Here is a 12,494-nt window from a genome sequence, read left to right as displayed (position 1 = left end):
GGCACATGTGCAGCTTGATCCCTAGTAGGGGTGTGTAGGAGGCAGCCAATCAATGACTCTCTCTCATTGATATTTCTCTCTCTCCCTTCCTCTCTGAAATCAATAAAAATATATTTTAAAGAATGAAAAGAAAGAGGACATGAGCAGTAAACTGATAACCCTTCCCTTACTGCACCAATTTGAATGCAGTCAATTTCTTTTAAATTAACAAACCCCACAAAATAACAACATCCCCCAAACTCCTTTATTCCACAAAATATGGAGCACAGGCCATCTAATATACTACATTCACTTTATTTCAAACTTTTCTACTGGTTTTGATAACATTTAGAGAATAAGAATGAAAACAAGGCACTATTGTAGCACATCGAGAAGTAACTTTATCCAAAGGGAATTCAAGGGAAGATACACTCAACATCAGTTCATATATTCCGAGCTTACACATTCATCGTAAGGATGACACCCAAAAGGCACAAGAGTTCTCGCAGTCACAGCCAGACTTCTTGCTAGGCCTCGTGACTGTCAGCTGCATGCAGGGGAGACGGATGGAGACGGGTTTCCAGGAAACACAGTGGGTGAAGGGGTGTAAGCATCAACTCAGTTACGTGTGTCTCTAAATGCACTTTGAGAACTAGTGGCACTGGAATGAATGGTGGCACAATGGGCAAAGGGAGCATCCTATATAATAAAAGCCTAATGTGTAAATGGACTGAATGGCAGAACAACCGGCCGCTATGATGCCCACTGACCACCATGGGGCAGACACTCAATGCAGGAGCTGCCCCCAGCCCGCAGACCCCTGGCCAGCCAAGGCGGGTGCCAGTGGGGGCCCCAGATCACCCTGCTGGTCGCCCCAGATAGGCCTGATTGCCGGCCAGGCCTAGGGACTCTACCCATACATGAATTTTGTGCATCGGGCTTCTAGTTTAATATAAAACAAGTCACATGCGATGAGGTGACATGTAGGAATTGTAAGGACTTTATAAAGTAACTTAGAAATTGTAACAGCTTTTATTCAAAACTGCAAAAAGGTATCCATTACCCTAATTTTCTGGAATCACAGTTCTTATCAGAAACAGCATCTAGTGATGAACCTGGTCAAGAATGAATAATAAAAATCTAATTTTAAAAGGAAACATTCTGTTTAAAACCAGAATATGAAATTGTGAGCCCCGAGGCAGCTGGCCATGGTGTGAGGATTGTGATCAGCATGGAACCAATGAGCCCTCGTGCTGGTGACCCCAGCGCCCCCTGCAGGTGGTGCTGGTGCTGCAGGAGAAACTTAGGGTCCGGGAGTTAAGAGGAGCCACATGGGTTTAAAAGGAAACAAAGCCAGCAACATCTCTGTGCCGCTTCCAAGCACACGGAGCTGCAGCCAGAACACGGACAGGGCTGCTCCCTGCTGGGGGTCGCGTCCTCCAACATGTCTGAGAACCGGGGACACGTGCTGACCTGTCAACACAGCCTGCCTCCCGAGGACTGTGATCCACACATAGTTTTAACGTTGAAGTTAAAGACATGGCGATCTAAGGGCATGTGCAGTCCTGGGCACACAGGTCCTTGGAATGCTGCCAAACCTATTCTGATGGGACCGTGTTTGCTAAGCAGTATGTTCTAAAGGGGAAAATTCTACTCTTAAAAAAGCACACATGCAATACCTTAATCAATAAAGAAATTAACGATTAAAAAAATAAAAAAATAAAACGGGATGGGATGAGGACCAATGTGAAAAAAAAAAAAAGCATGTAAAGTCCACTATATCCAAAGGCAGAAGCTAGATTTTTTTTTTAAGTTACAACAGGTTTTACACTTAATACAGTACATCCTGGGCTTAGTACATAGCACATTATTAATGAGAAGTGTGATTTTGATTATCATGAGTTTAAAAATCAGACTAAAAATGTTACTCAAAAAAAAGGAAAAATGCCTAAGTGAATACGTACAAATCAGCGTAAGGGGCCTCAGCAAGCAAGGTCTGAACCGTCCCTCCCGATGGCGCAGCGGCCCATGCGCAAGAGGAATGGAGTGCTGGTTTGGTCCCACGGCTCCCCACAGAGCAGCTCAGTGCTTCCCCTCCCGGAAAAACGCTCCAACAACGGGTATTCCAGGACAAGCCGTGGCGCACACATGCTGACCCTGGGCTCGCGGACAGCGTCTGCAGGCAGAGCGGTCTGGGCGGTGACACGCACAGCTGCTGGCGCCAGGCTCAGGCCACCGGCTGTGCCAGAGGGATGGTGTGTGGCCTGTCGCTCAGTGCCTGCAGCAGGCCCGGCCGTAATGCGCCATGACTAGCCCTGGAGAAGCACTGAACCATTACAGGAACAGCTCCAGTGTCACCTACTCTGAGAAGCCTTGTCACTGAGGTGGGGCTTGTAGCACAGAAACCTGGAATCACACAACCCAACAGGCTCCATTCTTCCTACTGGGAACCATTGGAAACGGCAGCTCCTCCTATGAAAGTACAGTCACGACAACAAACCACGTTCCTCGGGAGTGTCCCCTCCGGACAGCCTCACTGCAGCCCCTGGGTCAGAAGCAACCACTGAATTGATTGGTAAAGATTAACTTAGCACTTGTCCTCCAGAAAGCATAAAAAGCGCTTTACGTAGAGAGAACCTGTAGAGAACTAGGTTTACAGCATGAATGCCGGGTGACAGTAAGCGCCGGGCTGGTCATGGTCGGGAGGCAGACCTTCACTTGCTGGTCGCAGGGTTCTTGGGGGGAAGCAGCTTGTAGGTGTTGAAGTAGCCCACCACCTGCTGGGGAATCTCGGCCAGGACACACTGGGCCAGCGCCTCCTTGGGAGCCTAGAGAACACAACCAGTGACTTCATGAGCAACCACATTTTCACTGCCCCCTACCCCCTTTTTCAGTTAATCCTCATCCAAGGATATCTTTCCCATTGATTTTTAGAGAGTGGAAAGAAGAGAAAGAGGGGGAGAGAGAGAGAAACATCGATATGAGAGAGACACATCCATTGGTTGCCTCCTGCATGCACCCCAACCAGGGCCAGGGATCAAACCTGCAACCCAAGTATGTGCCCTTGACAGGGAATTGAACCCGAGACTCTTTGGTGCATGGGCAACACTCTAACCACTGAGCGACTCCAGCCAGGGCTTCGCTATCCTATCTAATAAAAGAGTAATATGCAAATTGACTGTCACTCCAAGACACAAGATGACCACCCCCATGTGGTCAAAGATGGCTGCCCCCCTGTGGACACAAGATGGCCACCACAAGATGGCCTGCAGGGGAGGGCAGTTGGGGGAGACCAGACCAGCAGAGGAGGGCTGTTGGGGGTGACCAGGCCTGCAGATAAAGCTGCTGGGGGAGACCAGGCCAGCAAGGCAGGACAGTTGGGGGGGGACCCAGGCCTGCAGGGGAGGGCAGCTGGGAAGGAACAGGCCTGCAGGGGAGGGCAGTTGGGGATGACCAGGCCAGCAGGGGAGGACAGTTAGGGGCAATCGGGCCAGCCAGGGAGCAGTTAGGCGTCGATCAGGCTGGCAGGGGAGTGGTTAGGGGGTGATCAGGCTGGCAGGCAGAAGTGGGTAGGGGCAATCAGGCAGAGGCAGACAAGCAGTTGGGAGCCAGCAGTCCTGGATTGTGAGAGGGATGTCCAACTGCCCAGTGGGATCGGGCCTAAAGGGGCAGTCGGACATCCCTCAAGGGATCCCAGATTGGAGAGGGTGCAGGCTGGGCTGAGGGACAACCCCTGCCGCTGTGCACGAATTTTGTGCACCAGGTCTCTAGTCCTTTGATAAAGACCGGGATTCCACAAAGTCCCACCCCTGCGCCTGCATCCAGTCTCAGGGTCAGTCTGAGAGCAGGGGATGAGCTGAGGGTGCTGACACCCGCCCGGCATGCAATGACTCTTGTCTTTAACTTTAAATGCTGGTCTTTTATTCACTCACTATTCATTTTTTTGGCTTCTTATTTAGAAGTAATTATAGATTCACAGGAAGTTGCAAAAATAATAGACGTCCCATGTACACTTCACCCAGTTCCCTCCAAAGGTAATGGCTCTGTAACAACGGGACAATATCAAACCCAGGACAGCAACACCATCCAGTGCACAGCCCTTACTGAGTCTCCAGTGTCACGTGCACACAGCTCTGTGTGATCACAATCAAGATACACAGCTGTCTCATCACCACAAAGACCCCCATGGGCTGCCCCTTAACCACACACCGGCCAGGTCCTGCCCCCGTCGCTGGGCAGGGGATGGCACAGCCACTCGGGGAAGTTCACAGGCTTTTGCTAACTGAACATGCAGCTGCACTTCTGCTACTTCCCCCGAGACGCATTCACACGAGCCTGTGCGTGATGTTAACAGCAACCGGTGTGCACCAGGCACAACTGGAAGCAACTGCAGGTGCCTCAAACCACGTGCCCACAGCACGGAGCCCCGCTCAGTGGCACGGAGCCCCTCCCAGCGGCACGGAGCCCCTCTCAGCAGCAAGGAGCCCCTCCCAGCGGCACGAAGCCCCGCTCAGTGGCACGGAGCCCCTCCCAGCGGCAAGGAGCCCCGCTGAGCGGCATGGAGACCCGCAGCAGCTCGCAGCCTATGAGGAATCATGGAGAAAAGGCCAGCCCCAAAGGCTACTGCTGTGAGATTCTGTTTATATAAGTTTCAAAATGATAAAATCAGGAAGTGGAGACCAAGCTAATGGCTGCCAGGGATGAGGAGGAATGAAGGTGGGAGGGGATGGGGGTGGCTGTGATGGGTGTCACTGGGAGGGCCTGAGGGAGGGACCTTGCTGGTAGCAATGTGCCACTTTATGAGATGCTGCCATTGGAGGAACTGTTAAACAGTCTCCCGAGAGACTCGGCAAACCAGCCTCTAGGCGGTCAATTCCTCACACACGTGTGCAGACACTACGTGCCAGGCAGGTAAAGATGAGCGATCCCTGATGACAGCCACTCCCTGGCTTAACGGGCCACACCCTGCAGGAGGCACGCAGGCCACAGCCTGAAGCAAACCCACCCACCGGCCAGCACCTACCCCGCTACTGGGTCGAATGGGCGAGGCGCAGCGGTACTCACATTCTGGAACTGTCTGAAAGGCACGAACTGCACGATGTCTCTATTGGCCACCTCACCCGACGGGGAGCGCAGGGCCCCGCTGTCGCTGTCCAGGAACTCCATGGCGCTGAAGTCGGCGCCGCCCACTCCGACGATGATGATGGACATGGGCAGCTTGGCGGCATTGACGATGGCCTGCCTGGTCTCGTCCAGGTCTGTGATCACGCCGTCGGTGATGATCAGGAGCACAAAATATTGCTGCCAAAGAGAAAGCACGGCCGTGAGCAGCTCGAGCTCCCGTGACACAGGCAGCGCTGACACCTGCAGCTCGAGGACCACCTGCTACAAGAGCCTGACATCTGGATGACCGGGAGCTCATACGGAAACGCTGCACGTCCATTGAAGGGTGACAGGGCACGAAACAGGCCGGCAGAAGTCCGCGGGAGCAAGGCGTGGAAACGCCTACGGGTAAATGCCCAGCAGGCGCAGGCGTAACCACTTCATTTAACTGAAGTGGTAACGCCGTCCCCGTCGGAGCATCGGCCAAGGGAGCAAGTGCCAACTCCGGCGGAAGAGGGAGGACTGTTTATAAACTAAAGAACACGTTGAAGTGGACATGGTGGGGGGTTCTCTCCATACTGTTATCTGATAAATCGCTCAGCGAGTGGCAATGTCACAGAAAGCATCGTCTGGGTCCTTCGCGTCTAGACTGGGAGTCGGATTTGTAACAGCAGCTCAGGTGCTGAGTGTCCACGCGGCCCAGGTCCTGGGCACGTGACGTGAATCCCGTTCACTCTTCCCTCACTGTGTGCGTCCTCGTCCCGCATCACCCCGAGAATCAGCGAGGGGTCTGCCACAGCACCCAGTGGCAGGTCTCAGAGACAAGACTTGCAGATGGGCAGCTTTGTTCCTGCCTATTTCTAAGGATCACTAGATGCCGCCCCCACCGAGGGCGACGGTGCCCGCACTTCAAGCTCTGCCTTGGCACCTCGAAGGTCACGGCACAGACAGTGGCCTGGAACAGGGTGGGCCCGCACCTCAGTTCCAGGGGATGGACACTTACAGAAGCCGTCTGTTGCTGTGTGGCTGCAGCAGCAAACCTGGCCACGTGGTTGATGATCGGGGAGAAATTCGTTGGTCCGTAGAGCTTTATCTGAGGCAGGCAGGCCCGATAGGCCTCCACGATGCCCTGGATCCCTGGACAGAAAGAGTAGCATTGGGAGTTCTAAGGCGCAACGCCACGCCCAGCACTCCCCCACCAATGTGATCACACACGTGACACAGTACTTCAGACAGCCAGGTCCATACCCAGACTCCTCTGAGCTATAAGGGTGGGCACATTCCACTCATACGCACGTGAAATAGAGACTATTCTTGTATTAGTACTTATTCATGTATCATTTTCCGTACGGACCACTATAAACTCACTTTCGTCCACTCCGTGCAGCACACACCTCCACACCAAGTCCTATAACCCTCCTGACCCAGGAGAACACGTGTTTTCAGCTGAGCGAGTTACCAGTCCACAGGACTGTTATGGCGCTTAGCTTTGCTGCTAGGGACGAGACTCAGGGAAAAGGACTGTGACAGAGGCTGAGCCGTCACTTGACATTTCGAGGTGAGGAGGCAGCGCTGGGAATTCTCAGGTGGGTCAGACGGAAAGCACCTGCACATGTGGCCAGAGGCGCACAAACGGGCCCGCGCTCGGTGCCACTGGTGCTCCTGTCTAGGCTCTCCTCGCTGACTCAGCAGCGGGTCTCAATTATGCGCTGCAAGAATTGCTAACACGTGCAGAACCTATTCAGTCAGGGGCGCTGACCCCTTTTCCTTAGGTTGTCAAATAAAAATAGGACAGGAGCTGTCTGGTGTAAATGACTCAAAATATACCTTTTTTTGGTCAGATCTGAAAAAAGTATATTTTTGGTATGCTGCAGAACTTTCGGAATTAGTTTACATGTGCCATGAGGAAGGTTGGACATGGGTGATGTGGAGGCTAAACACGCAGGGCGGCTGCAGAGCCCACAGCCACTCCCGGGCCAGGGTCGCGCTGTGCGTGGGCGATCCTGGGTGCTGGGACTGGCAGGCCTGCCCCCCTCCCCGGCCTCGGGGCAGCACACCTGGGCAGCTGCACCCCCACCGAGCCCCAGGTGGAGGAGAAACAGCAGGGCTGAGCCTGGGGACCAGGGCAAGTCGCTGAGACCTGAGACCTGATGGCGGCAGCAGCCTGGGACAGCCGCGCGGCCCAGGCCACAGCACCGCTGCTGCACGCCAGGGTCCCGCACACACCTGCTCCACCTGCCCGGCATCGAGTCAGACGCTCGGAAGAGACGGGAATTCTCTAGAAACTCCCACAACACTTGCTGCAGTCATCAAAAAATCAGCCTCAGAAGGTGGTCAGTGTAAAACCCAAACAGGTTTCTGGCTTTAAAATGCCCAGCAGAACAGCGAGCCACGGGAAGAGAAGTGGGACGTGGTTTAAGGCTTCAGAGGCCTGGCCGCCCCTAGCGGCAGGTCCCCATTTACTCCCCGAGGCCCCTGACACTCGGGAAGGAATGGCCTCGTCAGCACGCGAGAACAAACACTCACACGAAGCGTGTTTAACGTGCAAAGGTGAGGCTGTAACCAGCGGCCAGTCGTCCACCAGTAACGAAGGTCACAGCGGCACAGGCAGCAGCAGGGGCTGTGCAAAATGTGAGGCCGTAACCACCGCAGTACCTCCTTCCATTTCTCCCTCTCCGCTTGCTCGCAGTCTAAGGTGCACAGCAATCCCTTACAACTCCTCACCAATACTGCCCGCAGTCCCTCCACGAACACGGAACGCCGCCGAAGCCTCCCTGTGCCTCTGGGACAGCGAGACGTGCGATTTCTGGGCAAGTGCACCCAGTGACTGGGCAGGAACGACGGGGACAGGCTGTCTCTCCCGCACAGCGTCTGCTTTGTCTGAAAGCCACGGACTGTCTGCTCCAGGCGGAGACCTGACGCAGAGCAGCCGCACCGCCGGCAGCCCGAGGGGCTCCTGGTGCTCGGAGTGAGCGAACGGAACGAGTGCCGCGTGAGCCATCGCACTCAGCTCCCGAAATCCTTCCGTTCCCACTTCCTCACAAGCATGGGACACATGGTGACGGGCGAGAAGGCCACGCCAGGCCCGACGTGCAAACAGGCCCTAGGTCGGTGTGAAACGTTTCGGGAGAAGGAGGCGCCCTGCCAGCTCTCCCAACAGCGCCTCCACGGCTCCCCCGTGGGGACCAGAGGACGGGCTCTTCTGTCGGAACCCACACACCTGTCGCTGCAGAAAGCTCGCTGTCCACAGTCTATACCTCTGCCCCACCTTCTTTCCCCTCCAAACTTACACCGTTTTGTGGGGGACTGGGCATGTCAGGTGAGTTCTCAGGGGGTGGCGGGAAGCACCGGGATATGGGACGTCCCAGGGAAGCGCGAACCCCACGGTGGCCTCCTGTGGAGGGAAGCTGCCCAGAGCCGCCCGCACCGCGGAGACCACCTGCATCCACGCTCCGGTGCGGGCCACCTCCCTGCACAGCGCCCGCTCCTCCGAGGACTTCAGAGACCCATGGGCCGACTGGGCTTTGTGGATCTAGCTACCTATTTACTTCACAGAGGGTTTATTCTAAAATCAACTTGTGCGGGAAAGGAATACGGCCCTATTTACTGGCCGAGTCTCAGGCAGAGGATTCTTCTGTCCTGTTACACCCTTCAAGGCAGGAGAGCGTGGCTGGCGCTCTTCCCTAGCAGTGAGGCCGCCCCCACCGCCCCCCAGCAGGGCCGCTCCTGCCTCCTGAGACAGGCTGAGCTGGTCAGAGGCCGAGGGGACGTGGGGAGTCCCCACCGCAGGAGAGAAGTGGGCACAGGGAGGCCTTGGTGGCAGTGCATCCCACTCACCTTTGCAGTAGGGGTTGGACGGATTGAAGTTCATGGGGAACTCATGCGACACCTGCAGAGGAAAGGGGCTGATGAGCTGGGGTCGCTCCCCCAGGAGGCAAAGCTGTAGGACGGGTCCCTCTCACCTGCCACTGAGGCGGAATCTGAGCTCCAAACCCAAACGCTGGGAACATCTTATCCCTAAAAGGAAATGTGAAAAGAGGAGATCGTTTTTTTCCAACAGAGAGTTTTATCTTTACTCATAATAAAACTGATATAAGCTTAGTTTTTAAAATGTTTAAATCTTAAAAAAAAAAATACAGATAAAAGATTACTCACAATTACCAGAGGAAAAAATGTTAATATGGCAATTCTCCTAAATATTTTTATGTGCTTTGAGGGAGAAAAATGTCTCTCCATGTATATTTATAAAAATGGAGTTTATATTCCTATTTCTAACGTTCTTTCCTACTTACATATTGTATATTCCACTGAGTAAATACGATAGCTAGATCCACAAAGCCCTAAAACCACAACGCTTTTCATTGTTTATGGCAAACTCATTTGGCAGTCAAACTTGCTCAACTGACATGAGGTTACTTACAGCCACATAATATGAATATTCATACACTGGCCACAGAAACGTGGTACAGATGCCACAGAAAAACTCTAATTTCCCATCAGGACATTCTCCATGAACCCCTGAATGAACATGCTAATTTCCCATCAGGACATTCTCCGTGAACCCCCAAATGAACATGCTAATTTCCCATCAGAACATTCTCTGCGAACCCCCGAATGAACATGCTAATTTCCCATCAGGACATTCTCTGCGAACCCCCGAATGAACATGCTAATTTCCCATCAGGACATTCTCCGTGAACCCCCGAATGAACATGCTAATTTCCCATCAGGACATTCTCCACGAACCCCCGAATGAACATGCTAATTTCCCATCAGGACATTCTCCGCGAACCCCCGAATGAACATGCTAATTTCCCATCAGGACATTCTCCGCGAACCCCCGAATGAACATGCTAATTTCCCATCAGGACATTCTCCGCGGACCCCCGAATGAACATGCTAATTTCCCATCAGGACATTCTCCGCGAACCCCCGAATGAACATGCTAATTTCCCATCAGGACATTCTCCGCGAACCCCCGAATGAACATGCTAATTTCCCATCAGGACATTCTCCATGAACCCCCGAATGAACATGCTAATTTCCCATCAGGACATTCTCCGCGAACCCCCGAATGAACATGCTAATTTCCCATCAGGACATTCTCCGCGAACCCCCGAATGAACATGCTAATTTCCCATCAGGACATCCTCCTCCATGGGCACTCATATCGGCTCTGGCACTGAGGACAGAACCTGTGTCACACATGCCAAACCCTTCTCCCTGCTTACAATCTGTCTTTAACTTTGTCTACCGTATCTTTCACAGTTTTTAATATTAATTAATGTGAATAAAAGTTATTTCATGATTTCTGCTTCCTCGCTGTCAGACTGTCAACAATCCGTGCATGTTTCTGCGGAACATTCAGGGGTGTGTGACGAAAACGTCTAGTCCATCCGGAAATGTTCTGGAGCCGATGGAAGAAGTCGCTGGTCCCCACAGGGGTGACGTCAGCCCGAGCCCTACAGCTCCACCTGCTCCTCGGCCAGGCAGTGGGAACAGAAGCCACCTGCACTGGGAGGGCCACACACACCCCGGTGCCCTCCACATCCGCTGCCAACACTGCCCGGCCCAGGGGGACTCTGCCTGGCCCAGGGGGGCAATGCCTGACCCAGGGGGGCGCTGCCTGACCCAGGGGGGCGCTGCCTGGCCCAGGGGGATGCTGCCCGGCCCAGGGGACGCTGCCCAGCCCAGGGGGGGCGCTGCCTGACCCAGGGGGGCAATGCCTGACCCAGGGGGACGCTGCCCGGCCCAGGGGGGGCACTGCCTGGCCTAGGGGGGGCGCTGCCCGGCCCAGGGGGATGCTGCCTGACCCAGGGGGGCAATGCCCGACCCAGGGGGGCAATGCCCGACCCAGGGGGATGCTGCCTGGCCCAGGGGGGCAATGCCTGGCCCAGGGGGACGCTGCCTGACCCAGGGGGGAAATGCCTGGCCCAGGGGGACGCTGCCTGACCCAGGGGGGAAATGCCTGGCCCAGGGGGACGCTGCCTGACCCAGGGGGGCAATGCCTGACCCAGGGGGGCGCTGCCTGACCCAGGGGGGCGCTGCCTGACCCAGGGGGACGCTGCCCGGCCCAGGGGGGCGCTGTAGGTTGAGGTGCCTGTCTGTCTGAGACACGTGCCCCCCACGAGCACCACAGGGAACAGACCTCTACTTGGCCCAAACCCCGTTGTGTGGGGGTCCGTTTCTCAGTTTTGTCTGTAATTAACACAGAACGGGCCTCACTGAACTCAGTCCCGCCTGTGGGCACCTCTGCCCCAGGCTGAGTGCACACGCTGGGCTGTTCCCACTCCTGCTCTGCTCCGGGTCACGCTCTCCTGCAGTCTGAGCGCCGGGCCTGTGAGTGCTCCACTGTCTGCAAGGACCAACTCCCGCTCCTTCCTCTGAAAACTCCCGGCTATTCTGATTCACCTTTCCTTCTGGAAAATTTTAAGAATTATTTTGTCAGGATTCTGTTGAATTTCTTATTAAAATCAATTAATTTAGAAAGACATTTTTATATCTTACATCATTATGACATCTGTCTATCTAGAATCGTGGCATATTTCTCCATTTAAATAAATTTCCCTCTTTGTCCCTCAGTACAATTTTGTAGTTTTTCCCTCAGTCACAATCCTAGACCTTAACGTCATTCTCACTTATTACATTCTGAATTGTGGTCATGTATCCACAACTTCTTGAGTGAGTTATTGCTGGTTAGTGAGAAATCGCTGATTTTTATTTTCTGTTGTATCTCACCACTTCCTGAAGTCTCTCTCCCTCCCGTGGACTCTCAGGTGTGAACGCGTCCTCCAGGTCTGCCGGAGGGGCCAGGGGCCAGAGGGGCCAGAGGGGCCAGGGGCCAGAGGGGCCAGAGAGGACAGAGGGAACAGAGGGGACAGAGGGGACAGAGGGGCCAGGGGCAGAGGGGCCAGAGGGGCCAGAGGGGCCAGAGGGGCCAGGGGCCAGAGGGGCCAGAGAGGACAGAGGGAACAGAGGGGACAGAGGGGACAGAGGGGACAGAGGGGCCAGGGGCAGAGGGGCCAGAGAGGACAGAGGGGACAGAGGGGACAGAGGGGACAGAGGGGACAGAGGGGACAGAGGGAACAGAGGGGCCAGAGGGAACAGAGGGGCAGGGGAAGGAGGAGCCAGAGAGGACAGAGGGAACAGAGGGGACAGGGAACAGAGGGGCCAGAGAGGACAGAGGGAACAGAGGGGACAGAGGGAACAGAGGGGCCAGAGGGAACAGAGGGGCCAGAGGGAACAGAGGGGCCAGAGGGAACAGAGGGGCAGGGGAAGGAGGGGCCAGAGAGGACAGAGGGAACAGAGGGGACAGAGGGGACAGGGGACGGAGGGGACAGGGGACGGAGGGGACAGGTGCCGAGAGTGGCCGCTGTGAGGCGTGCTGCCCGTTCCGCCCCGCACCCTGAGCC

At 54.9% G+C, this 12,494-nt stretch overlaps 1 protein-coding gene across 3 annotated transcripts in view; it reads right to left on the bottom strand.

The window, feature by feature from the left end:
* Nucleotides 1–275: 275 nt before the first annotated feature.
* CPNE3 (copine 3) overlaps nt 276–12,494 on the bottom strand; it is a 43,044-nt gene continuing 30,825 nt past the window's right edge. For all 3 annotated transcript variants that reach the window (XM_080647171.1, XM_080647172.1, XM_080647173.1), the window contains 5 exons: nt 9,045–9,099; nt 8,920–8,971; nt 6,086–6,219; nt 5,044–5,280; nt 276–2,807 (listed from right to left, as the gene is read on the bottom strand). In XM_080647171.1, coding sequence (XP_080503297.1) covers nt 2,694–2,807; nt 5,044–5,280; nt 6,086–6,219; nt 8,920–8,971; nt 9,045–9,099 — 592 coding nt within the window. In that variant the 3' untranslated portion in view covers nt 276–2,693. The remainder of the gene's footprint in view (nt 2,808–5,043; nt 5,281–6,085; nt 6,220–8,919; nt 8,972–9,044; nt 9,100–12,494) is intronic.

This window comes from Plecotus auritus, assembly GCF_963455305.1.
Source record: "Plecotus auritus genome assembly, chromosome: 11".
Classification (NCBI taxonomy): domain Eukaryota; kingdom Metazoa; phylum Chordata; class Mammalia; order Chiroptera; family Vespertilionidae; genus Plecotus; species Plecotus auritus.
The sequence above is the reverse complement of the archived record's forward strand: the minus strand, read 5'-3'. Positions and strand labels throughout refer to the sequence as shown.